At 42.9% G+C, this 24,565-nt stretch overlaps 3 protein-coding genes and 1 pseudogene across 6 annotated transcripts; 1 reads left to right on the forward strand and 3 right to left on the reverse strand.

Annotated features, from left to right (window-relative positions):
* znhit2 (zinc finger, HIT-type containing 2) lies at positions 1-2,454 on the forward strand. Its single transcript, XM_021591245.2, has 2 exons — positions 1-212; positions 303-2,454. Exon 2 carries the CDS (start codon positions 387-389, stop codon positions 2,268-2,270), a length of 1,884 nt encoding a protein of 627 aa, XP_021446920.2. The 5' UTR covers positions 1-212; positions 303-386; the 3' UTR covers positions 2,271-2,454.
* Positions 2,455-2,886: 432 nt separating this feature from the next.
* Positions 2,887-6,717, reverse strand: LOC110509992 (annotated as a pseudogene).
* A 1,059-nt stretch (positions 6,718-7,776) lies between these two features.
* Positions 7,777-14,836, reverse strand: LOC110509989 (vacuolar protein sorting-associated protein 51 homolog). The gene is made up of 11 exons (XM_021591244.2): positions 14,473-14,836; positions 13,193-13,322; positions 12,910-13,056; positions 11,940-12,159; positions 10,136-11,057; positions 9,781-9,996; positions 9,539-9,622; positions 9,303-9,437; positions 9,018-9,139; positions 8,773-8,860; positions 7,777-8,673 (listed from the first exon to the last, which is right to left on the reverse strand). Exons 1-11 carry the CDS (start codon positions 14,668-14,670, stop codon positions 8,413-8,415), a joined length of 2,523 nt encoding a protein of 840 aa, XP_021446919.2. The 5' UTR covers positions 14,671-14,836; the 3' UTR covers positions 7,777-8,412.
* Positions 14,837-14,877: 41 nt separating this feature from the next.
* LOC110509991 (FERM domain-containing protein 8) lies at positions 14,878-24,078 on the reverse strand. Of its 4 annotated transcripts, none has more exons than XM_021591249.2 (11): positions 23,778-24,078; positions 23,364-23,451; positions 23,048-23,215; positions 21,425-21,526; positions 21,079-21,137; positions 19,065-19,231; positions 18,733-18,948; positions 18,500-18,623; positions 18,140-18,289; positions 17,799-18,024; positions 14,878-16,037 (listed from the first exon to the last, which is right to left on the reverse strand). In XM_021591249.2, exons 2-11 carry the CDS (start codon positions 23,449-23,451, stop codon positions 16,018-16,020), a joined length of 1,320 nt encoding a protein of 439 aa, XP_021446924.2. In that variant the 5' UTR covers positions 23,778-24,078; the 3' UTR covers positions 14,878-16,017. The 4 variants fall into 4 exon arrangements, with proteins under 4 accessions (XP_021446924.2, XP_021446923.2, XP_021446922.2 ...); XM_021591248.2 differs by having other exon boundaries at positions 14,878-16,526; positions 23,832-24,077; XM_021591247.2 differs by having other exon boundaries at positions 14,878-16,526; positions 23,819-24,077.
* Between the last annotated feature and the right edge of the window lie 487 nt (positions 24,079-24,565).

A 24,565-nucleotide genomic window follows, 5' to 3' on the forward strand; every position in this document is an offset into this window, starting at 1 on the left:
ACGACGGGGAGACGTCATCCAATAGCGACAAGCTCAGAAGCCATTTACGGCAGGAGTTTTACCAACGTTTAGTCCAAAATACTTAGTCGCACATGTTGTGTTCTTTGATAGTTTTAGGCTGATTAAACGCCGAAAAATTGTAATTACCGTACTACATATTGAAGTATTGGGATTTGCATGTGTCTAACGACGTACGGAGAAGGCTTCTAAAGGTACGGCCATAGTAGTAAAACAAGTTATAATATATCTTACATTCAATTCTGTGAGAGGACTCGAGTTGTAAAATCTGTCTTTCCTTTCAGGCAAATTGGACGTTCATCGTTTCACTCAACAAAATTACATCAGCATGCAATGAGAAGTAGAAACTAATTTGCCCACCCAAAATCATGAATCCAATACTTAGACAGAGAATCCCTCCATCTGTGCGGAAGTTGTTGACCGACATTGGACCAAGGGGTGAGCACCACTGCAGTGAATGGCCTGACACAGAGCCTGAGACTGTCACTAGAGATGGAATTGAGCTTCCTGCCAGAGGAACCACCAATAGCAGTGAATTTCTGACACCAGCTACTGGGAAAGAGGATGGAGATGCAGACCATACAGATGCCACAACACAAAGCAAAGTGTGTGGGCTGTGCTTATGCAAACTCTCTTACTACACCTGTCCACGATGCAATGTACCTTATTGTGGCCTGGAATGCTACCGGAGTACAAATCATTCTGTGTGCTCAGAGGAATTCTATAAGGAGTCTGTGTTACAGGAGCTGAAAGATATTGGAGAAACAGAGTGTGAGGGGAGGAAGAAGATGCAGGATATTCTGCTAAGGCTGAGACATATGGCAGATGGGGCAGAGGGAGGGATGGAGGGTGTTTTAAAGACCGTAGAGGAGGAGATGGGAGGTAGTGAGGAGACAAAGGAAAGAGCACAGGTTTTAGACCTCCTCTCCAAGTTAGCAGAGATTCAATCATCTGGGGAAGGGAATGTGGAGGAGATTTTAACCAAACTCAAAGAGTTAGGAGACACGGACGAAGAAGCAGGGCAGGTGGTTTCTGCAAATGTTGGAGACGTCGATGAGGGGGTTGAAGACGCCGAGGAGCTAGACTTGGCTGACAGGCTCTTGGGGCTGGATATCGATGCTCTCTCTGAGGAGGCATTGTGGGACCTGTTGAGCAGCCAGGAGAAGGAGAAGTTTAGGAGTCTGGTGAAGGGTGGTGCTGTAGGAGCTCTGGTCCCCCTGTGGAGACCGTGGTGGGAGCAGCACGAGGAGGGGGAGAAAGCTCTGATGGAGGTACTGAAGGAGGAGATGGGTGAGCCAGAAGGAGATGATGCAGCAGAACAGAGAGGGAGCAGGACAAGAGAAACAGTGAAGACAAATAAAGAAGGACAGTGGGGGAGTCTGCGGAAGGAAGAAGTCGCAGGTTTATCCAGTTGTGAAAAAAGAGAGGCAGAAAGTCAAATTATGGTCATTGCGGATAATGAAGTCAAGGATTCTGGGAAAAGACTTGAGAGTGTGGGTAAGTCAGGGAAGGAGCAGGGACAGAGAAAGTGTAAGGGAAAATACAGAAAAGAGGCGAGCAAGGCTAAGGGACCAAAATCAATCCCTGGTGTGCCTCCAATCAATGTCAAAATCCCACCTCTGAGCTCCTTGTCATCCCATCCATCCCCTCTTGTTCGCCATGGCTTGGTCGATGCACTGTTTGGCTACACCTTCACCCTACGCCTGTTCAATGGTGTCATCGAGTCAGACATAACTCAGGAGTTTTGTCAAATGGTTCTCACTGTGTCCGAGGCCCTGAGCTCAGGCAGGGTGTTCAGCTCCCTCCAGGAGACCCTTGAGGGAGGGGAGGCAGCCATTTTGGCCGGGGGCTACTTTGACCGAGAGGACCCCAGTTCCCCAGCCAGGGCTGTGGAGGCTGTGGCTCATATTCTGACTGGGAGAAGTAAGCAGGATGTCGTTGGATACTCCTTGGCAGCTTTGAGCCAACTCCGTATGGTGCTATCCCAAGCCAGGGCAGCTCTGCCCAAAGAGGGAGAAGAGGGGGACATGAGAAAGAAGTATTTCCTCGCGGGGAAGAAATGTGAGTTCTTTCAAGCTTGGGTATCTGACAATGCCCAGGAGGTGAGAAGACTGGCCGCTGGGTTATGGAGAGAGCACAGGAAGAGGGAGGATGAGAGGAGTGCTTTGCAGAAGGAGAAGAGAAGAGTTGAAGAAAGCTGGAAGAAGGGAAGAGGAAAAGCGAAGGGTGTGTTGATTAAAGAAATAGATTAAGAACATTTTGGTATTTTATGACAGTTAAGTAAATATGATTCTCTTTATTATCTTGTTTTCAGGGCAAGCCTGGTATTTGTATACTATTTTGTAAAAATGTATTCTGACTGCAATTACAATTGAGACATGTTTGTTTTGTTTTTTAATTACAATTCAGTTATGCAATAAAGGTAATGTAAACTAATAAGGCTTACATTTCAGTTATCAATATTAAAGAAATAGGCCTACACTGTCATTCTAAAAGAAATTGTCCAACATTACCTTAATTTCAATACATGCATAAAATGTCATGATAATTTGAATATACTTCAGATTAGTGCTATTTATACATCACAGTTACAGAAATGTGACTAATCTATTAATTTGAAATAGAGTTTTGGGCTGGTTGCCCGGACAGAGGTTAAGCCTACTTCTCGACTAAAAAGCACTTTCAATGGAGATTCTCTATTGAGCATGTTTTTTAGTCCAGGACTAGACTTAATCTGTCTGGGAAACCGGCCCAAAGTGTCCAATCTTGAGGAAGTATGGCTAGATCAGTACAAAAGGTGATGGTCAAGATTAATTGTGTTAGAGACTCACAGGACAGACATCACTACTGTGAACAACTTAAAGCTGCTGGGTTGGTGTGTCAGCTTGTCTTGTCTACTCATCCAGTTAGAAGTGTCATTTTCTCCACAGTGTTCACATTTAAAGTACATATTCTTTATGACAGAAAAAAGACAGCATTTCACTAGTTTTTGTTTTGTCCAGTCTGTTGAGGTTCAGAACGTTTACTTTATACAACAAAGCTGGCTATCCTATTGCATGTCCCTGGGCCCTGGTTCTGCCCTGACCGGTCCAGCTCAGCTCAGTAGACATAGGGGAATATCCTGTAGGGCACACATCTGCAGTAGGTGTCCTAGGCCAGGCCATACTTGGCCCTGCAGTGCCTCTCATCACAGGCCTCTCGTGTATCAGCAGGACAGTGAAGTACACGACATAGAAGGTAGAAAATGGTTGAATCCTGAGGAAAGACAGTACATGGGAATCAGAATACTGTTGGTAGTAGGAGGGATAGTGCATCATTGACATTCTATTCCGGAACAGCCACTGGTTATGGACACGTGCAGGGTGGCTGCAGAGAGGATCTTTTGTATTTTCTAGGTACTTACCCCACTGCAGGGATCATGCCAGGGCCATGAGAAGGTCTCCTAAGTAGTTAGGGTGGCGGACGAGGCCCCACCAGCCTGACACCAAAAGGCCCCGTTGCTGTGGCAATAGTCTCCAGGTCTACAGAAAGGCACGGGGGAACATAGTCTTTTTTCCGTTTTGGCAGTCATTTGAGAGAGCTCAGATTACAAATTATTCACACTCCATCTGCTCTTTCTAATGGGCCCAGATTCTACTCTGTGGTGCTTCCTACCATCCACTGTATTCATATCTGCACTTCGATCCATTATGGAAAATATAATTGGAAACAGACAGTAATAAAGCTGTCGCCAGAGAGAAGACCAAATTCTATCCTCTCAAAACTGTTAAACTGATTTAAGAAAAGTTTATTAACAAAAAATGTGTGGATGTTGACATGCCAGGAGATACCAGAACTCTAATCAACAATTTGAATACCAACATGCAACACTGGGATGCATAGGGTCTGAATTGGTTCTTCTGGGAGTTGGATTTTCTAAAGATATAATACCCAACACCTAATGCCAGGGAAACAGGAAGAGAAAAACAAACAGGAAGAGAAAAAATTACAATCCATGAATAAGGGTACATACAATACACCAAATATTCAAATGATTAAAATAAGAAGCATTCACACTGCCCCACCCCACACCTTGAAACTTGATTTACCATTCAATGTGACTATAGCTGTGGCTCCTAGAGGACTGAGGGACTGTGGGTGCACCACCAGGAAAGGAACCCAGGCCAGGTCCCCAAAGGCTAACACAAACCCAAAGCCATCATGCACTATGTCCATTGGTGTTAGTACAGCCTCCTGCAATATTACATATTCTACTTTCAAATGAAACATTATACAGTACTGCAGAAATGTAATGAATTCATTCAGGGCTCAATGATACATTCGTATTGTACCACCACAAATTAAATTGGCATCATCATCAGAGATCACTCTGCTACCACTGTTATTTTCTGTGGACTGTTCCTGTGAACCATCCTCCTCTCACCTCATTCCACAGAGCATCCGCCACGTAGAGCAGCTGGAAGCTGTTGACCAGTATCATGGCCAGGGAGGCAGAGTCCCGTAGCTCCACCTCTTTCATCAGCATCCCAAGGTTAATCACCACCTAATTGGAAGAGAGTATGTTAGATTAAAAAAATTTATATCAACACAATTACATTTAACTTGATAAAATTGAGTCATCCTTTTCCACTCACCCAGCCAATCAGACCTGGTCTCAGCTCACAAAAGTATTTCAGATCGAAGCTTCCAATCTGCGGGTTCAGCTCTCGTCCCATAAATAAGTCATACAGAGGGTTTCCTGTGTGAGATATAGCAGGCTTGAGCCTATACAGGAAAAACCTCTGATACATGTTCATGTATAATTTTGTTAACTATATATTTTCCATGTATTATTTCCCTAATCCTCCACCTTTACCTGTGTTTCCCCCCTGGGCGAGGGCATGGTGAGGGGCCCAGAAAGAGCGGAGAGGAGGAATGACACCCCAATAGCACACACTGCCAGGGGCAACAACAGCTCAAAGAGATACCCCAGGGGCATCCCCAGCCATAGTGGCAATGTCAACAGCACAGCTGTGATGCACAGGGCATGAAAACCTGTAGAGGAAGATAGAACGATAGAAACAGAGCTAGAAAGGGTGGGAGATCAGAGAGAGAAAGAGATACAAAAACAATAATTAGTTGGGAAAGGGAATCATTAAAAAAAAGGAGGTAGAGTTTGGACTGAGTAACTTACAAAAATATAAATGAGTCTTTGGACCAAAGAGCATAGCTCAAGGTCAAGGACACCTGGCAGTAGATAAAAGGAAAACATAACCAGTCCTTCCACCCAGATCAATCAAACCTGCCAGAAACACACAGGGGTAACTGACGATTGACATTGGAACCCACTGCTTAAAAGCATTACTATAGAGAGCAATAGTAATGGAGTCTTTTTGTGGGCACTAACCCGCCATGGTTCGTTGGGCAATTTAGGAATTTCGTTTTTGAAGGGTGTTTCTATAAATGCCAAAAATAAAGTCTGTGGTAAACACAGGTTTAGGAGATCTCCTATGAGATCATCTTCATCAGCTAATGTCACTTTTTGTGAATAGTGGAGGTGCATAAAGATGGCGGCCCCCATGGACGTGTTTAACTATTCTTGTGGGGACCAGAAGTCCCCACAAGAATAGTGAACAAAAAAACATTTGACCAACTGGGGATATTTTGTTAGTCCCCACAAGGTCAAATGCTATTTCTAGGGGGTTTAGCGTTAAGGTTAGCATTAGTGTTAAAATTAGGGTTAAGGTTAGGAGCTAGGGTTAGATTTAGGGTTAGGAGCTAGGGTTAGGTTTAAGGTTTTCAGGTTAATGTTAGGGGTAAGGTTAGGGATAGGGTTATGGTAAGGTTTAGGGAAAATTGTATTTTGAATGAGATTGAATAGTGTCCCCACAAGGTCAGTTATACAAGACTTTGTGCACTTACCACAAATTCCTTTTACTCAGTTCGCTGTATTGTGCTTTGCTATCCGTTACTCTTTTCCTGTATGATGATAAGCAGAGTATACATGATCCCAATTCTAGCACCAAGACAGCAACACTTTAAAATAAAAAAGTAGATTGTGCTGATTTGTTGGCACATTGAACCATATCGCGCTCCGTAGTTAAAAAAAAAAATAGGTGGATAGTGCTAACACAATGATGTCATAACTTAATCCCGCCATCTTTATGCATGTTTGCCATTTTGAAGCATTTATATAATAATAAAAAAACATAAAATATAGTCTTCAATATTCATAAAGGTCATGTTTACTGACTGATATTATATCATAGACCAAAACGTCTGAGATCTTATAAGCCTGTGTTAACCTTATTTTAAGTGTTTATCCAAAAACCCAATTCTTTCTCCATACATTTTCATTTTCTGAACGAATCAGAGTAACTCATTTAGGACTACAAGCTGGCGAGTTTTATTGCACCCACCAACCCTAAAATACAGTTTATGGGGTACGTGAGTCTTGATCCATCTTTCAGCACCATACCCTCAGACAGCTACAGGTAAGACAGAGACAAGTATATCAGCCAAATCTCACATGACAACACAGTCAATCGACAAGAACTCAAAGGTATTCCTAATTAATAGCTGGTCTCACCAAGGGGTCCCATAGCTGGGCTGTGGAGGGAAGGACAGGGGGCCACTGGAGCACGCTGGCCGCAGGGGAGCGACACACACAGCAGGTAAAGCACCGTCAGGGGCAGGAAGACAGGGATGCAGGTGGCACCGTCAGGGGCAGGAAGACAGGGATGCAGGTGGCACCTTCAAGGGAGAAGAAGTGAGGTGAGTTGAGAAGACTGACAGAGTGGGTTGAGAAGACTGACTGAGAGTAGGTGCGAGATGGGATTGCGCAATATCCCTTTTTAACAGGGATGCAGGTGGCACCGTCAGGGGCAGGAAGACAGGGATGCAGGTGGCACCGTCAGGGGCAGGAAGACAGGGATGCAGGTGGCACCGTCAGGGGCAGGAAGACAGGGATGCAGGTGGCACCGTCAGGGGAGAAGAAGTGAGGTGAGTTGAGAAGACTGACTGAGAGTGGGTTGAGAAGACTGACTGAGAGTGGGTGCGAGATGGGATTGCGCAATATCCCTTTTTAAAGTGAACATACAAAATGAGTATTATTTGTATTAAAACACACACTATTGGACTCACCCAAAGTCCCTCCAAATTCCCTTTCTGCTTGTGAGGATTTTTGTTTGTTTAGCTTCATGATCTGTCTCCTGTGAGCATTTTAAAAGGAGGACACTGGTAGACAGCATTCTAAAGGTAAATCTGTATAGGCAGCTCCATTTCGGAGCCTCTGAATGTATTTGGACTAGTATAGACTGTAATGGTCGTACTGTATTGTTGAGAAATAAAAACATAACTCAGAGCCAAAATAGTTTCTCTATAGCGTAATAAGGATACGATTCGATTGAATTACCAAAGTCATAGACAGATTATTCAACAAAATAGCCCCTCTGAACATGTCCCATCTCTAAACCAATGAGATTAAGCCATGGCCATCAGAAGAGCGTGGAAGGGAGTGTTAAAACCAATCAAATTTACGCTAGGGCGGTGACCACCTTTATCAAACGGCCGAGAAAAGTGATGGTCAAATTCCTACGGTACACCTTTTTACTCGACTGCGCGCTTATTGGTTGCTAGAGACGGGACTCATGCTTATGAAATTTATGGAAGTACCGATGTTGCACATTTCCAATGATTCCAGTCATTGATTCAAACTACGATCAATCAATCATGATTGAAAAATAAATTGAAAAACAAAATAATTGAGATCACATGACCTTGAAGGTAGGAGAGGCAACTCAGTACCTCATCTGTTTATGAATGAAACATTTTTTTATTACACCATATTACCACGTTACAATTTTAGTAATTAGCAAACAAATGATTATAGATGCACCCCACCCAAACATCATAATTTAAACAGGCAACCCAATTCTTTTTCCACTAATTGGTCTTTTGACCAATCACATCAGATATTTTCACATCCTCTCTCCCAAGGGGTTGGTACAAAGTGGATGTTTCCCGTTTTTCAGGGATACAATATTTTTAACCAAAGCTTCCGTTTCCCCTGAAAAAACAGATGTGGGAAATCCGCTCAGGCGTCTTTTTATGCCTGCCACACTAGGTTATTTCAAATCAGATCTTTTTCAGAGCTGATCCGATTGGTAAAAATACCAATTAAAAATCAGAATTGGTCTGGGTGTCTACATGCAGCAATAGTAAGTAACCTTAATCCTCCTACTGATACCACATTTACATCATGGGAATCCAGTGTGTCCAGCAAAATACCTATTTTTTAAGTCTTCCAGTTCAGTTGACTTCAATGTTCTTTTTTTTGGTTTTAAACTCTGTTACACACCATTCAATTTCACCATTGCATTTCACCAGTTCCTCAACCAATGTGACCTCTAGCCTTTAACCTCTCTCACAGATGACCTCGATGACGCTCTGCTCCATGGGAGCGGGGTCCAGACAGCGGTGGGCAGTGCTGCCCACTATCTCATCGAGCAGGAAGTGGACCAGGTTCTCATCGGAGACGAAGCGCCAGAGGTACATCTGCAGGTAGTGGCAGTCCACCTGAATCTGTTGCAGGCCATAACGACCAAAGGTACGCAGGCGGACACACTCCAGGAACGTCTTCAGACTGATCTTTATGATTCCCGTCAACACAGAGACCTGAGAGCAGAGAGATCAAGACAGAAAGAGTTGAGGCAATAAAAAGGCTAATGGAGGGGGGGGGCAGGAAACCAGAGCTCTGTGTCCAAAACCACTCACCTTGTTAAACTCCACAGGACTGAATATTTCAACCCGCTCAGAGAAGAGCTTATGTATATTACTCAGGAGATTGGTATCCATAGGAGCACTGCAGAAAGACAAAACCATTCTTAAATCTTTATCCATTGGGGAAGATAGCAATCATCCTAACATTTGACTGACCCTGCCAAACCTCCACACATTGTGATGCAGTGTATATTATGTTATTATAAACATAGTGTGTTAGGCAACTGTAGTTTAGGTACCTAGGTGTGTAGCTAGGGGCGTAGCGGGTTTGCTGCCTCGAACTGCTATAGACGGAGAAGGTCCTTTTGCTGGAGTCACTGCTGTGGGCTTTCCTCACCCCCTCCTCATAGAGAAGACCCACCTGTAGGGCAACACAGGGAGAGACAGATCAGGGAGGTAGTAAAGCTGTTAAGATTCCTAGCACTGATGTTGCTTTTGTCCACTCACAATTATACAGTAATTACAGTTTACCCACAGTGTAAAGCATGTTTACCAAAGGGTTTTAAATAGATACCGGGCGCTACCTGCACATCAATAGAGGTGGTGTCCTCCACCACTCTCTTCATCACAGCACGGACATTCCGTGGCTCGATGGTGTTGACCCAGTCTCGTGTCTCCACACTCTTTCTCAGCATCTGGGATATGATCAGGCCCTGAACCTGTCCACAGCAACAGAGAAGGGGTCAGCAGAGAAATAGAAGGACGAGGCCTGATTTGCAGAAATAGTCATTTGTTGGTAAGAAGTTGGGAAAATGTGTACCTTGACATAATGGTTCAGTAGCTTCTGTGCTGCCTCTCTGGCCTCTCCACATAAAGCTGTGACTGCAGTTACAGGAGAGTGATGCTGTGAACACAAGATAAACGAGAGAATATAACAGCATTTGTAGTAGCATGTGATACACATTTCTCATGACTAAAGAGGACTTATCATTTGCACAATTTTTTCTTACATTCCCATCAATTGTCTTCAAGAAATCTTCAGAGGTTCATTGGCACATTTACCTGCACAAGAAACTGTTCGTCTGTGAGGGTGAGAATGTAGGTGATGGTGGAGGTTTCATAGTCCAGGCAGAGGCGTGACAGCAGCAGTAGGAGGGCAGGGGGTGTAGAGCCGCCCCGGTCTCCTGCACTCTCACAGAACTGACGCGAGGACTGGCACACAAACATAATGAAGTTAACCACCAGGCTCTCACGCACACCGTGGCTACAAAACTCCCCCTGAAGAAAGAGAGAGAGGAGAAAAAGACCCAACCGGGATGTCAATGTTAACATACAGTTAGTTACATAAATGGCATTAAAAAATATATATGGGGCCAACTAACTAAGCACCAATAGCATGAATATTCATCTAGCTCACCTTGAAGTAAGGCTTGTTGGAGAAGGTGATGTCCTTTGCAGTAAAAAGGTGCACGGATGCCAGGACTGACTTAATCTGATTGAGAATGGAGGCAGACAGAGTGGAGAGGAGCTCTGGCAAGCTGGCCGGAGCATCTTTCCCAGTGGCTGACCCCCCTAGATGAGACCCACCTCCGGCAGAGCTTCCACCCAGCCGAGGGGCTGCTAGGGCCTGCCTCACGTCTGTCAGGCTGTTCAGGTAGAAGCTCTGCAGGGCTGCCAGGTACTGCTTGATCCTCTCCCTGGCTGCTCGCACTACGATCTCAGTCCCCTGGCTGGGCACAGCAGACCCAGGCAGCAGTTTGGCCACGGCTTGCAGCCTGCGGTGGAAACGATCCAGAGCCCGGACCAGGAGAGAGTTGTCTCCAACACTTTTCTCCTCCTGTATCCTCCTCTCAACCAGGGAGAAGTAGCGGGTGGCCAGTGCATCCACAAAAGCATGCAGCTTGCCAATAGCCATCTGGGGGATGTTTTTGGAGGCCAGCTCACCCTCTTGCGGACGGTTGACAAACAACTCTTGGTACGAGGCAATGACCAAGCAAAGGCTGCTGACGAATTCATTGCAACCTCTGTCTATGAATTCCAAAATATCAGTCCTTGAGCTGGGAGAGAGGAAGGGATTGTTTAGAGAGGAGGGGCCAGTGGGAGATCCAGCAGTGGGTTCAACTGACAATCTGCGGGCGGGGCCAGTGTAGGGATCTGTCACTGCTGTGGGTCCAGAGGACAATGGTGGTCTCAGCTCCGCTTCCAGTCCTAGGAGGTCTGCTTCCAATCGTGACTGGGCGTGACTCAGGAACTTGTCACAGAGTTCCTCTGCCGGCTCATCCAGCTGCAGCAGAAGCTCCACACACTCTGAAAGGTCCTTCGCACTCGAACCTCCATCTCTGCAAACACATGCAACACCAAACAAAGATGAAGCATTCATGCAGTTATAGTGTAGTATTAACCACGTTTCCATCCACAATTTTTATGCGAGTAAAGTCATAACGTACAAAACAAAATCACGACAGCTGTGATGGAAACAGGAAGTTTCGATTACATTTTATAAATGGCGACATGTTGGGATCTTTTTGTTAATTCAAATTAATTATGTGAGAAATGGCGGTAGAAACGCCTTTATGCACAAATATTAATATAATAACCATCATATCGAAGTCATGCGATGATATGGTGTGTGGTCCTCCCACTACGACTCGGGAAATCATGCAGTTTATTACGTACAGATGAAATATGTTTTTATGAACTCATAGGGTGCTGAAAGTGCACGGTGACGAGCTCGATGCTCTTTTCCAATAAATATCGAGGGTCTTATTGACATGATGATCGATGCTTGACTGCCATTTGACAAATAAAAATATTCTCGCTCGTATCCATAATAATCTCATCAACCACACTGTATCTGTGAGCTGTTGACTAGAGCGCATGTCAACAGCTCACAGATACAGTGTGGTTGATGAGATTTTTTTTTTTACAAAACTATCGGTAGAGCTGAAAATACGATGGAAACACAGTTTATATTTTTATTTTGTACATGAAAACGAAAGTGAAAAAGTACATTTTGTGTGCACTACGTCATCAAGCACTGATTTTTAATCAAGTCAATTTCGTGGAAACACACGACTGGTGGGAATATGCGCATATTTTCTTTAAGTGAATGGAAACCTAGCTACTGCTATATAATATGAACCAGAAATTAAAATTAAAACACCATTGTTTTGCAACCATACCAAAGTGAATACCAACTGAACGTTTCCTGAGACTCCTACCTGAATTTCTGCCTAAGCTCCTGTGCCAACTTGTCCATGATGGCATGACAGTCATCCTGGATGCCCCTGAAGGAGGGCATGTGGCTGTACTGCTGCAGCACGCAGCGGGCACGACGATGGGAGCTCACTGCCTGGGCATAGGCCTGCAGCTCCAGGCACTTATTCAGCCTGGCAGGCAGCTCAAACAGGAACTGCAGCTTCCTCAGGAGAGTGTGGACTCCTGGGTGAGGGATGGGGGGGGGGGGCTGCGTTTAGACAGGCTGCCCAATTCAAATATTTTTCCCACTAATTGGTCTTTTCACCAATCACATTTTTTTCAGAGCTGATCTGATGGTCAAATGACCAATTCGTGAAAAAAATATCAGAATTGGGCTGTCTGTCTTTAACACCGTAGTAGCCAATAATGCGTATAAACCCTGGATGACTGACAGAGGGCGCTGTATTGAAGACACTGCCCAGCCATCTTGGTACTCGTCCTCCATTGTGAAGCTATAAAAATGCATTTATTAATGTCTACATTAGTTATTGACACGTTTACTCTATTACAGACAGCTACATGCATACTTTAATGATATTATGTGAGCTAAACATAAAAATAAAATGTAAAATGTATATAAAAACATTGTCCTTCAAGTATTTCAATAAAAATCACTTCAATACAAATTACTTAAGTACTTTTGTCCTTAAAACATTTAATTGAAATACTGTAGAATTCAATTCATTCCTATGGAGGACTGCTCCTACCGGGGAGTGTCAATATGGCCAACCGATGGCTTCAAAGACTCAATGGCCAATACATAGCATCAGCAATCTAGGGTTTATATACATCATTAGTAGTAGCGTATTATGAAGTTGTTCACAGTCCACACAAGTAGTCTTACAATGATAGATATATGACCAAGAAATACGATTTGTTTATCTATTTTTCATTTCAGGCGGTGGAGGCGTCACCTCGGGTTTCATTACCAACCTGACAGTTTGGTGATCTGTGCATGCTGGTCCTGAAGAGTCCCACTGATGCGTGCACTGAAATCTGTGATAGAAGCCATGTTGGTAGAGAGACAGTCCATTTCATCCTCCATCTTCTTAAAATCATTCTTCATTTTTCTGATTGTGTCTAGTAGGAGAAGATGATGACATTCATTAATTCATCACATGGTACAGTATGTGCACAGAACAGAGTGAGACCAACATGATCCAATTCAACAACATGATGTCCAACGCATTGCATACACTATCCCCTATTGTCTTACCTGTGGCAGAGATGAACTTGTTGTAGTTCTCATACACCAATGTCTGCATGTCACTGTCCAAGGAGCGGATCTGCTTGACCATGCAGGTCTCCTGGTCCATCAGCTCTCCAAGGGAACATTCTCTCCTGAGCTGCAGACACCAGTAGGACTCAAAGGTCAGTTTGAAGACAACAGACAGCTACTCCACTACCTGGATGACACCAATCATTTCTATATACACTAGATGACAGGTGTTTTGTAGCCTCTATTTTGGCACTCCCTCACCATTGTAAAGAATATTTAGGAAGCTATATAAATGTATTTATTAATGTCTAAATTTGCTTTTGTTACGTTTATTCTATTACAGACACCTTAATGCATACTTTTAAATGATACCATACAAATTAAATATACATATACACTACCGTTCAAAAGTTTGGGGTCACTTAGAAATGTCCTTGTTTTTTAAAGAAAAACAATTTTTTTGTCCTTACAAATAACATCAAATTGATCAGCAATACAGTGTAGACATTGTTAATGTTGTAAATGACTATTGTTTTATTGCTTCTTTAATCAGAACAACAGTTGTCAGCTGTGCTAACATAATTGCAAAAGGGTTTTCTAATGATCAATTAGCCTTTTAAAATGATAAACTTGTATTAGCTAACAACGTGCCATTGGAACACAGGAGTGATGGTTGCTGATAATGGGCCTCTGTACGCCTATGTAGATATTCCATTAAAAATCTGCCGTTTACAGCTACAATAGTAATTTACAACATTAACAATGTCTACACTGTATTGCTGATCAATTTGATGTTATTTTAAATCGACAAAAGTGTGATTTTCTTTCAAAACAACATTTCTAAATGACCCCAAACTTTTGAACGGTAGGGCATATACAAGCAAAGTATCATTTTTGGAAAGTTCAAATCTTTCTGTTCCCACTACAACAAAAAAATACTTAAATACATGTAATTTTTATAATACATTTAATTAAAATACTGTAGAAGAATTATATTATTTCCTATAGAGGACTGCGTCTTCTGGGGAGTGCCAATATGGCCGACCGGTGCCTTCGAAGCCTGTCATTGGCCAATACATTGCGTCAGCAATCCAGGGTCTTGTTTATATACACCACTTGGTGACACCATTGAGAGACAAGCAGTTGGCTCCTTGTACGGTAAAATAATAGCAATCCTTTGCCACTGTAAAAGCAATTTTTGCCTTTCACTTATTGTCTTATGGTCAGTGAATAGCGAACTAAATATGTCGCATCCAGACACAGAAACTGGATTTTACCTTATTGAGATAAACCTCAGGATCGAAATGCGGCCCGTTGATATCGCAAGGATCCATGGACTCAGCTTGATCCACGGTCTTTCCTTCCTCGTTCAGCCCGTAGTAGAGCTTCAACATACCGTGCACTCTGCGCTTCCGCGCTGGGTCGGAGTCAGGTGGGGTGGTGCCCGGAGCCGTAGCATTAATATCCCCGTCCATTTCGAGCGAATATCTGCGAAACAAACCAAATAATAGCTAGCTAAATACAACTGACAGCCACCTAAACAGACAACCAGCTATGTGCACCGACACTACCAAACCTGCGAGAGAATTACTGTACTGTCATGACGAGATGCTTGTAAAACACGAGCCAGTAGGTGGCAGCAAGGACTCAAGGAATACAAAAGCAAGACATTAAGGCTCGGATATGGACAAACGTTTTTATTGTAAAAATGAACAAAAAAAAGTTTCAAATAAAAATATAAAAATCTCAGTTTCACCGTTTTGTCAAAACAGTATAAAGCTGAATAAAAATGTATTATGGGTTTGACTAAACCTACAGCCACTTGTTTAGTTTGGTAGTGCACATTATAGAAATTACAAAAAAAACTGAAGTTAAAGGGTTTGATATATTTGACTGTCTCAATGTGTACACACGAGGTCATGTAAATTTATAGCAAAACGAGCAGATAAAAAGGAATATAGTAACATTCTGATCATGTTTGACAAACAAGGCGACACAAATACCAGGTTAGTCTCTCAATGCCAAATTACTGAAACAAAAGGCACTTGGTCTTTTTGTACAGAGACTACATTGTGAATGAATAAGGCTTCAAATTACCCAATGCCTAATTTGTGTGAGAAAGACAGATTGGTGTATGAGAGTCAAAAGGTATTACTCCAATAATATCAATAATTACCAAACGTAAAAACACTACAGTATTTCAGTACAGTCTAAGATAGTCAGTCATGTGCACAAAAAAAGCAAGAGTACACTACAAGTGTTTTAAGAAAGCTTGACTTAAGAACAATGAATTTGACCATTTTGTTGTTCTGATTATTTTGTAGGTTTGCATAATTGACAATATCAGTTATAACAGTGGAAACCACATTCTTCCGTTTGTATGAACACTAAATTGCATCAGAGATATACAGTAGAATCACTCCTCTCAAACTGACACTGAGGAGATGCCAGCAGAAAACATCCTCTTTTTGAATGGATAGCTCCTAAGTCAAACTGCCCTTGCATGTTGTACAATATAACAATAACAAAAAGTGAAATCTAAACCCACTTGGAAAAGGGTGCAGTCTGGAATATGGTTGACCTTGTGATTTCTGGGAGGAGGACACAGATTCGGTCTCTCATGGTCATCATGGACTGTATGTTTAGCACATAGCATCATAGACTACTGCAGGAGACATGTTTGTTTTGGTACAGAAACTGAGGTTTGAGCAATATAGTTGCAGAGCCTTCAATATCGCCCTCCTTTTAGACAATACAATGCCCCGTGCTGTTTGGTTTCCCAAGAGTGTTGCATACGTCTCAATGGGTGATACTGTACGTAGTCATAGTAGATCAATTCCATCTGAGGGAGAACAGTAAAAAAAAGGTCCCTTATCACAAGGGTAAAGATACAAAGTGGTGCAACTGTGAATGTTACCATCACTCCACAGTTTCATATTAAAACTACCAATAGGTAGCCGGTTCAACTTGACCTGTGAAGCAACGACACATCACTTTGCAGCACCTAAAGAATGCCAATATTCTCATCTAACTTCATATACACACAATTATGCATAAATATTTATTCACACTTAGATCCCACTCTTGGTCCATTGTGTTTTCACAAACAAGATAAATGACAACTCTTTGCATATCTTTTTCCTCTCGCAATCTTAACATGCATGTTCAGTTTTGGTCTCCAGTTAGCACATAGCAGTGCCTATACTGGAGATGGAGGATCACCGTTGCTCCAAACTCTCTTGCACTTGTACTGCGGAATATGTTGGTGGCTGTGCCTGCCTGGTGAAGAAGGAAGCAGCCCGCTTTGGTTTCAGACGTTTGATTTCTTTACCTGCCGTGTCAACAAATACATTTAACAGTTAGTTTTACAACCTTACCTGATATCAAACAAGTGAAACTTACACTACCTGGCCAAAAGAATGTGGACACCTGCTCATCAAATGTCTCGTTCCAAAATCATTGGCATTAATATGGTCCCCCCTTTGCTGCTATAACAGCCTCCACTCTTCTTGGAAGGCTTTCCACTAGATGTTGGAACATTGCTGCGGGGATTTGCTTCCATTCAGCCACAAGGGCATGAGTGAGGTTCGGGCACTGATGTTGGGTAATTAAGGCTGGCTCGCAGTCGGGGTTCCAATTCATCCCAAAGGTGTTCAATGGGGTTGAGGTGAGGGCTCTGTGCAGGCCAATCAAGTCCTTCTACATCGATCTTGACAAACCATTTCTGTTTAGAAATGTACACGTGGGAAATTAAGAAGAAATATAAATAATGCTGGAAAGGGACTTCCCCCAAACTGTTGTCACAAAATTTGAAGCACAGAATCGTCAGAGTTCCAGTGAAGGGAAATCTTAACGCTAACGGGCCTAGCCTGAAACATGGAAAACAGCTCCAGACCATTATTACACCTCCACCAAACTTTACAGTTACCGGTCTCCTGGCATCCGCCAAAACCAGATTTGTCCGCCAAGTGCGAGTCATCACTCCAGAGAGCGTGTTTCTATTGCTCCAGAGTTCAATGGCGGCGAGCTTTATACCACGCCAGCCGACGCTTGGCATTGCGCATGGTGATCTTAGGCTTGTGTGTGGCTGCTCGGCCATGGAAACCCATTTCATGAAGCTCCCCGATGAAGAGTTCTTGTGTTGGCGTTACTTCCAGAGGCAGTTTAGAACTCGGTAGTGATTGTTGCAACTGATGACAGACGTTTTTTACGGCGGGCCCGTTCTGTGAATTTGTGTGGCCTACCACTTTGTGGCTGAGCCGTTGTTGATCCTAGACGCTTCCACTTTACAATAACAGCACTTACAGTTGACAGCAGCAGCTCTAGCAGGGCAGACATTTGATGAACTGACTTGTTGGAAAGGTCGTATCCTATGACGGGGCCACATTGAAAGTCACTGAGCTCTTCAGCACGGGCCAGTCTACTTTCCATGTTTGTCTATGGAGATTGCATGTCTGTGATCGATTTTACACATCGGTCAGCAACGGTGTGGCTGAAATGGCCAAATCCACTAATTTGAAGGGGTGTTCACATACTTTGTGTATATGGATGGTTAATACTGACTAAATTAATGGCATGCATGAGTCTCCCTCCCCAGACTAACCATTGTCCACATAGCTGATGGTGTTCAGTGTATGGACCCGACTGCAGACCACACTGTTCTGCCTACGCAGTTTGCCACGGCGACCGTTCCCTTCGCCACTGCCCCCCGCCTGTCCAGCAGGCTGATGGGATGGACCGACAGCGCCGTCTGTTTCCGTGGTCGTCCCGCCTTCGGCTGCAGAACGTAGCTCCACACAGAACTCGATAAGGCCGCTCATAAGCTCTGCCTAGAGGTACAAGGAGGGAACAAAGACTAGTAGGAATTCTGGTAACGTCAAGGGAATCTATGGCCGCCTACTAAGGAAAAGCAAAATGGGAAATGGAGAAGTTATCTTTTATTACTTGTTTTGAGTAGATCTTCAGTAACTTGTTGACAGGGGTGCCAGCCTCCTCCCCATCAAATTCGAGCCACAGGATGTGTGAGTCACCCTCCCCTTCAGGGTAGCTGTGGTCCCAAGACAGCTCACTGAAGCGCAGGCCCAGGAGCACGTGCTGTCATGGAGTAGGGATGTGAGAGAGAGAGGCAGAAAGGGAGAGGGTTGGGTCAGTCAGTGAAAAGTATTTTTGCGTTGATAAAGGATCCCTCTGGTTCATGCCAATACTTAAAATCACACAGAATAAAAAAATAAAAAAAAGTAATATTCTGCTTGTTATGGAAAGGAATTATCATTCATTTTAACTTGACATTATTCCAGGTCTCACCTTCTCTTTGACGTCCATTACATACACCCCCTCCAGACTGATCCCCACATTGACAGCTTTCCGTCCTGCTCTATAAAGAATACCCTGGGCTGGCTTGTCAATCTCCCCCGAGAAAAAAGCACACCTGCCCAGAAAAAAAAAACACACCAGCGAGACGTGATGCAAGTGGCACATGAAGATAGAAACTGAATGTGTTCCATGCACCATGCAGTTGAGGCTATTTTGTTCCTTACCCGTAGTAAGGCAGAGAGTGGCATGAGCTGAGGTACTGGCGTAGATGCTGAGTGGGCTCCAGGGGGGTGCTGCCTGAGGTGCTGATCTTGCGATATTCCTCCAACAGGTTAAGCTCTAGCCCTGCCTGACGGCCCCCTTTCCCCCTCAGGGTAGAGAACAGCCCCCCACCTCCCCCTGAAACATGTACAGGCAGGAAGGATATCAGCTTCTTCTCCCTGAGTTGGGAGAAGAGGGGCAATAATCAGGGTATGCAGCCAGGTATTGAAAAAAAATGAGTTATACAACATTACTCCAGCAAGAGGCAGATGTTCAAATCCCTGGCATAGTTTACCTTAAAGCAGCAGTGGCTTTCTGGTCATCCAGACCAATTCCCAGCTCCAGAGCAAAAGACAGTGCGCCCAAACCCATCCAAGTCTCAGGGTCACAGGGGAAGCGGCCCGCGAGGATGTTAACCCGTGCCTCATCATAAAGGAGTCTCAACACCCCCTCGTCTTCAATCTAGAGGGAAAGGCCATGCAATGACAGGTGGAATAAAGGAGGATGCAAACAGAAACGAGGGAATTTGGGTAATTTCTATGTAAAAGGACCCATGAGCACCAACATGTGAAGTTCATAAGAGCATCTCAAATTGAGTGTCAAATGAAAGTTATATTTGAGAAATTAAGGCATATACATATTTTTAAAACATTTTCCATTCTAAAATTAAGAATAAGCAACAGCTTTGATTTCTGGTCAAACAAATAGAAAAACAAAACATTACCAGAAAGGCTTAAAAAGGTATTAGAAATACATCTAAAACAATGTTGAAGACCCATGCCAACGAATAAACACATATTTAGTTAAAGAAATTGTTCTGCCTTCTGTAAGTTTAAGAAAAATTCCATTGTGCCTTAAAATTCCATTACCAAAACCCACATATCTTTTAAGATATTTTCTCATTTCTCTCCCTCATGAGAAAGGATAATGAAAGTTCACAAGGCAGACCTATCAATTAGTGTTTTTACTGATATTAATTTTGTTGATGAATTAAGTGATTAAAACTCAATTCCATTAACGATTTGGTAACGGAATTTCAGCAATTGAATTGGCTATAATTGGAAATCATTAGTAATCAAACCACAGTTGTGTTCACAAGCTTGGACAGTAAATAAGAGTATCGTTTAGTGCAGTAAAGAAAAGTATCATAGTAATGTACAGTAGAGTAATGTTCAGAACACAATAACGTACTCTATTGTAATTTACCTTGATGGGTCAGATTTGGTCCAGTCCAAATAAATGTGGTTTTGTTTAGGGACAGATCTCATTAAAATAATAGCCAGTGTGTAGAATAACACCCAAATATGCAAAGGAGGATAGCATATTCACGCTTTTTCTACCCATTTAAAAGATACCATGAAGAGAAGGACATTCATAACCATAATTACGCAATTATGCTGCAGTAGTTTGTGTCGGGGGGCTAGGGTTAGTCTGTTATATCTGGAGTATTTCTCCCGTCTTATCCGGTGTCCTGTGTTAATTTAAGTATGCTCTCTCCAATTCTCTCACGGAGGACCTGAGCCCTAGGACCATGCATCAGGACTACCTGGCATGATGACTCCTTGTTGTCCCCAGTCCACCTGGCCGTGCTGCTGCTCCAGTTTCAACTGTTCTGCCTGCAGCTATGGAACCTTGACCTGTTCACTGTGATTACTATTATTTGACTATGCTGGTCATTTATGAAAATGTGAACATCTTGGCCATGTTCTGTTATAATCTCCACCTGGCACAGTCAGAAGAGGACTGGCCACCCCTCATAGCCTGGTTCCTCTCTAGGTTTTGGCCTTTCTACAGAGTTTTTCCTTGCCACCGTGCTTCTACACCTGCATTGCTTGCCGTTTTAGGCTGGGTTTCTGTACAGCACTGATATGTCAGCTGATGTAAGAAGGGCTATATAAAAAATGTGATGTATAGTACAGATCAGGGACTCATGATGAAATTCCATTACCGAGTGTAAATCACCTTCACTTAGACTACTGTAGGTCAATAACCAAAATATACTTTTTCAAAGTTAGTTTCATGTCATAGCTGACACCCCATTTGTTATGTAGACATTGTTGAATCTTAATTCAGAGCAGATATTTAACAGTTATTGGAAAACATGGAAACAAAATAACAGGAGATTTTACAGAAATTCTTTGACCAATCTCAGCATCTTTTCTGAGGGTTGGTGCTAGAGTACTCTGGGTGTGTGTCTACAACCAGGAAAGTATAATCTATCCATTTGACAATACAACCTTACTGATATTAAGGAAAATGTTTTCCCCAGCAGCTTCATGTAAAGTTTGAGAAAATGGAACAAGTAGCACCTGCAGCTCTTTAGACTTGGGATAAAACACATTCCTTCTGTACTGCAGGCTCGGCTCATCTGGAGAAAAGAAATACAGCATGAAGGTATTACAGAACATTTTATATGATGGCAGATGTACAGTTTAGTATTAGTGATGTTGGGTCAGAGTTAACAGGAAGTCAGGTTGACAAAGCAATATGAATTCAGCAGTGGGGATGAAAAAAATGTAACAATTGGGGGGGGGGGGAAATAATATGGAGACAAAATATGAATCTGCTCAAAATACAGAAACAAATTTAAAATAAAAACAATTAAGTGTTTTTTGTAACAGTCATCCCTACACACAGAGACACAGGCAGTCTCACCTTGAGATATGTCCTCCTCCGAGGCCTCAGTGAAGCGATACAGAAGGTCCTGCCACTGGCGGCACAGTTTGTAAGGCTGATGCTTCGGCTTTAACTGCAGTTCTGAGAGAGGAGGAAAAGGCAGGATGTAGACAATCAAATGTCATTATTTATGAAAGGATGAATAAACATTCTCATGGTATAATAGAGATCAAATGATTGGCATGACAAAGCATGCTAATCTTTCACACTATAGTCACAAGCTATAGACTTGGCTTAGACTAATTTTGCTGTAGTGATCTCTTCCATATTTTCAAGAGAGAAGCATACAAACGGGCAGCGTTCCACTTATGGCCCAAGGGCTTTCTACAATCTTCACACATACATGATACTAGAGGTCAACCAATTATGATTTTTCAACGCCTATACAGATTATTGGAGGACCAAAAAAAGCCAATTAAATCGGACGATTTTTAAAAATGTATTTGTAATAATGACAATTACAGCAATACTGAATTAACACTTATTTTAACTTAATACAATACATCAACAAAAATCTATTTAGCCTCAAATAAATAAATGTTCAATTTGGCTTAAATAATGCAAAAGTGTTGGAGAAGTAAAAGTGCAATGTGTGCCATGTAACATTTGAGTTCCTTGCTCAGAACATGAGAACATTTGATAGCTGGTGGTTCCTTTTAACATGAGTCTTTAATATTCCCAGGTAAGAGGTTTTAGGTTGTAGTTAATATAGTATTTATAGGACTATTTCTCTCTATACCATTTGTATTTCATATACCTTTGACTATTGGATGTTCTTATAGGCACTTTAGTATTGCCAGTGTAACAGTATAGCTTCTGTCCCTCTCCTCGCTCCTCCCTGGGCTCGAACCAGGAACACAACAGCCACCCTCGAAGCAGCGTTACCCATGCAGAGCAAGGGGAACAGCTACTCCAAGTCTCAGAGCGAGTGACGTTTGAAACGCTATTAGCACGCACCCCGCTAACTAGCTAGCCATTTCACATCGGTTACACCAGCCATTAGGCTGATAGGCTTGAAGTCATAAACAGCGCTGTGCTTGCAAAGAGCTTCTGGCAAAACGCACAAAAGTGCTGTTTGAATGAATACTTACGAGCCTGCTGCTGCCTACCATCGCTCAGACTGCTCTATCAAATCATAGACTTAAACATAATAACACACATAAATACGAGCCATAGGTCATTAATGTGGTCGAATCCGGAAATTATAATTTCGAAAACAAAACGTTTATTATTTAAGTGAAATACGGAACCGTTCGGTATTTTATCTAATGGGTGGCATCCCGAAGTCTTATAATTCATCAAAATCGGCATCCAAAAATACAGATTTCCGATTATGAAAACTTGAAATCAGCCCTAATTAAATCGGCCATTCCGATTAATCGGTCGACCTCTACATGATACAGTGAGCCATGGTACTAGACCAGCCACAACACTATTCCTTTGTAATACAAATCAGCCTGGTTAAATCAGCAAAAATGTCAAATGAATGACCCAGTTGTTTATATTAAAATAACAGCACAGCATGTGCAGCACAGCTGTTTGAGGGCTAGGGGAGGAGGAAGAGTGGTGCATTAGCTGCATTACAGAGAGAGCTGTCATTACCGAGCAGAGGAGAGCAGAGCCAGAAGGCAAAGACATCCATCGCCGAATCAGGAATGTGGAGAGCCTCCCTGACACTGTGGCCTAGCTCCTGGACACTCACACAGCCAACCCCTTCCACACACAAGTGTACAGCACTGTCACCCACCAGGTACACAAGCACATCTTGAGCTGTAGGAGAAAACACACGGAGGGAAGTTGACATAACACTAACATTAACGCAAAACACAATCTTGGATCTTCCAAATATGAAAACACACAGAGGGACAAAACAATATTACATTGTAAACACCAGACTGAAAGAAAGAAGGGAACTGACCGCGGGTGACTGAGGAGGCCACACTTCCCCTCTGTGATTTACCCTCCGATGGTTCTGGAGGAAACCTCCCACACTCATCTCCTTCCATCTATGTAGGACAAATATTAAATAGGGTTTTATTTAAGGTTATCCAGCAAATTCACGGACACACTTAACGTTAGACATTTCAGAGGCTACGTTGGTTGCTAGAAGCTAACTATATTCTATATCAAGGCTTTGATTTACTCGTCGTTTTTAAGTCGTAAGAAAATAGTAATTGCTAACGTTAGCCGCCAGCTTTTGACAGGCGGGATAGCGACATTTCACATCTAGCACCCTGCGCGAACAGTAGCTATTCGTACACGAGCTATGTTAGCTAGCTAGTTACTAGTAGCAAGAAGTCAGCGGTGCGCTAAACCAGTAAGATTCAACTACCTTCTTTTAATGACGAGGTGGTATTGACAGTGTATAACAACCTCAACAGTTTACCAGCAAACTGACAACTCTGGGGAACTGCGTCCACCGCGGTCCAGACTCCAATCCGGAAGTGTCGAGACAGTAAAAACAAATATTTTATACGTAAACCAAGATAAACCACAGCCTGTCGTTTCCAATTGTAACAAATTAGTCATAGTAGGCAGAACAAGCAAGGAGGTGGGCAGAGCCAAGCAAGCTCCTATTGGCGTGTTCTACTAGCATATATCTGCACATGTCCATTAGGGACTTGGGAAGAGTCTTTCTTTTCCAAACGCAGTTACGCCAAAACCACGCCCCGTTATTCAAAGAGACGTTCTACTACGCTCCCATTGGCTAGTTAGCGTTGTCTCACTCACAGGCAATTAGCGCTGAGACCGTGCCTACTTAACGTTACTAGCTCGTTATTTGAAGTTGTTAATTTATCGTTAGTAGTCTATTTTCCGGTAAAAGCATATGCTTATTATTCATACTTTCTCAAATATTTACTCTGCTACAGCCATTGAATCTGTCTTTGAGCGTCAATGGACGTTAATGGCTAGCTTGGTCCACGACGTTATGTTGTTATATTTTTCAATCTTGAAATACAAGGGCACATGTTATTAATCAGTGACTGGAATTTCGCGCTAGGTGATATTCACTTCCGGACTTGGTGGTGGCTCAAAGCGTTGTAGAACGCCCCTCTGAATAACGGGGAGTGATTTTGGTTTAACTGCGTTGGGGAAAAGAAAGTCGCGTTAGGAAACCCC

Source organism: Oncorhynchus mykiss, chromosome Y (assembly GCF_013265735.2).
Source record: "Oncorhynchus mykiss isolate Arlee chromosome Y, USDA_OmykA_1.1, whole genome shotgun sequence".
Taxonomy (NCBI): Eukaryota; Metazoa; Chordata; class Actinopteri; order Salmoniformes; family Salmonidae; genus Oncorhynchus; species Oncorhynchus mykiss.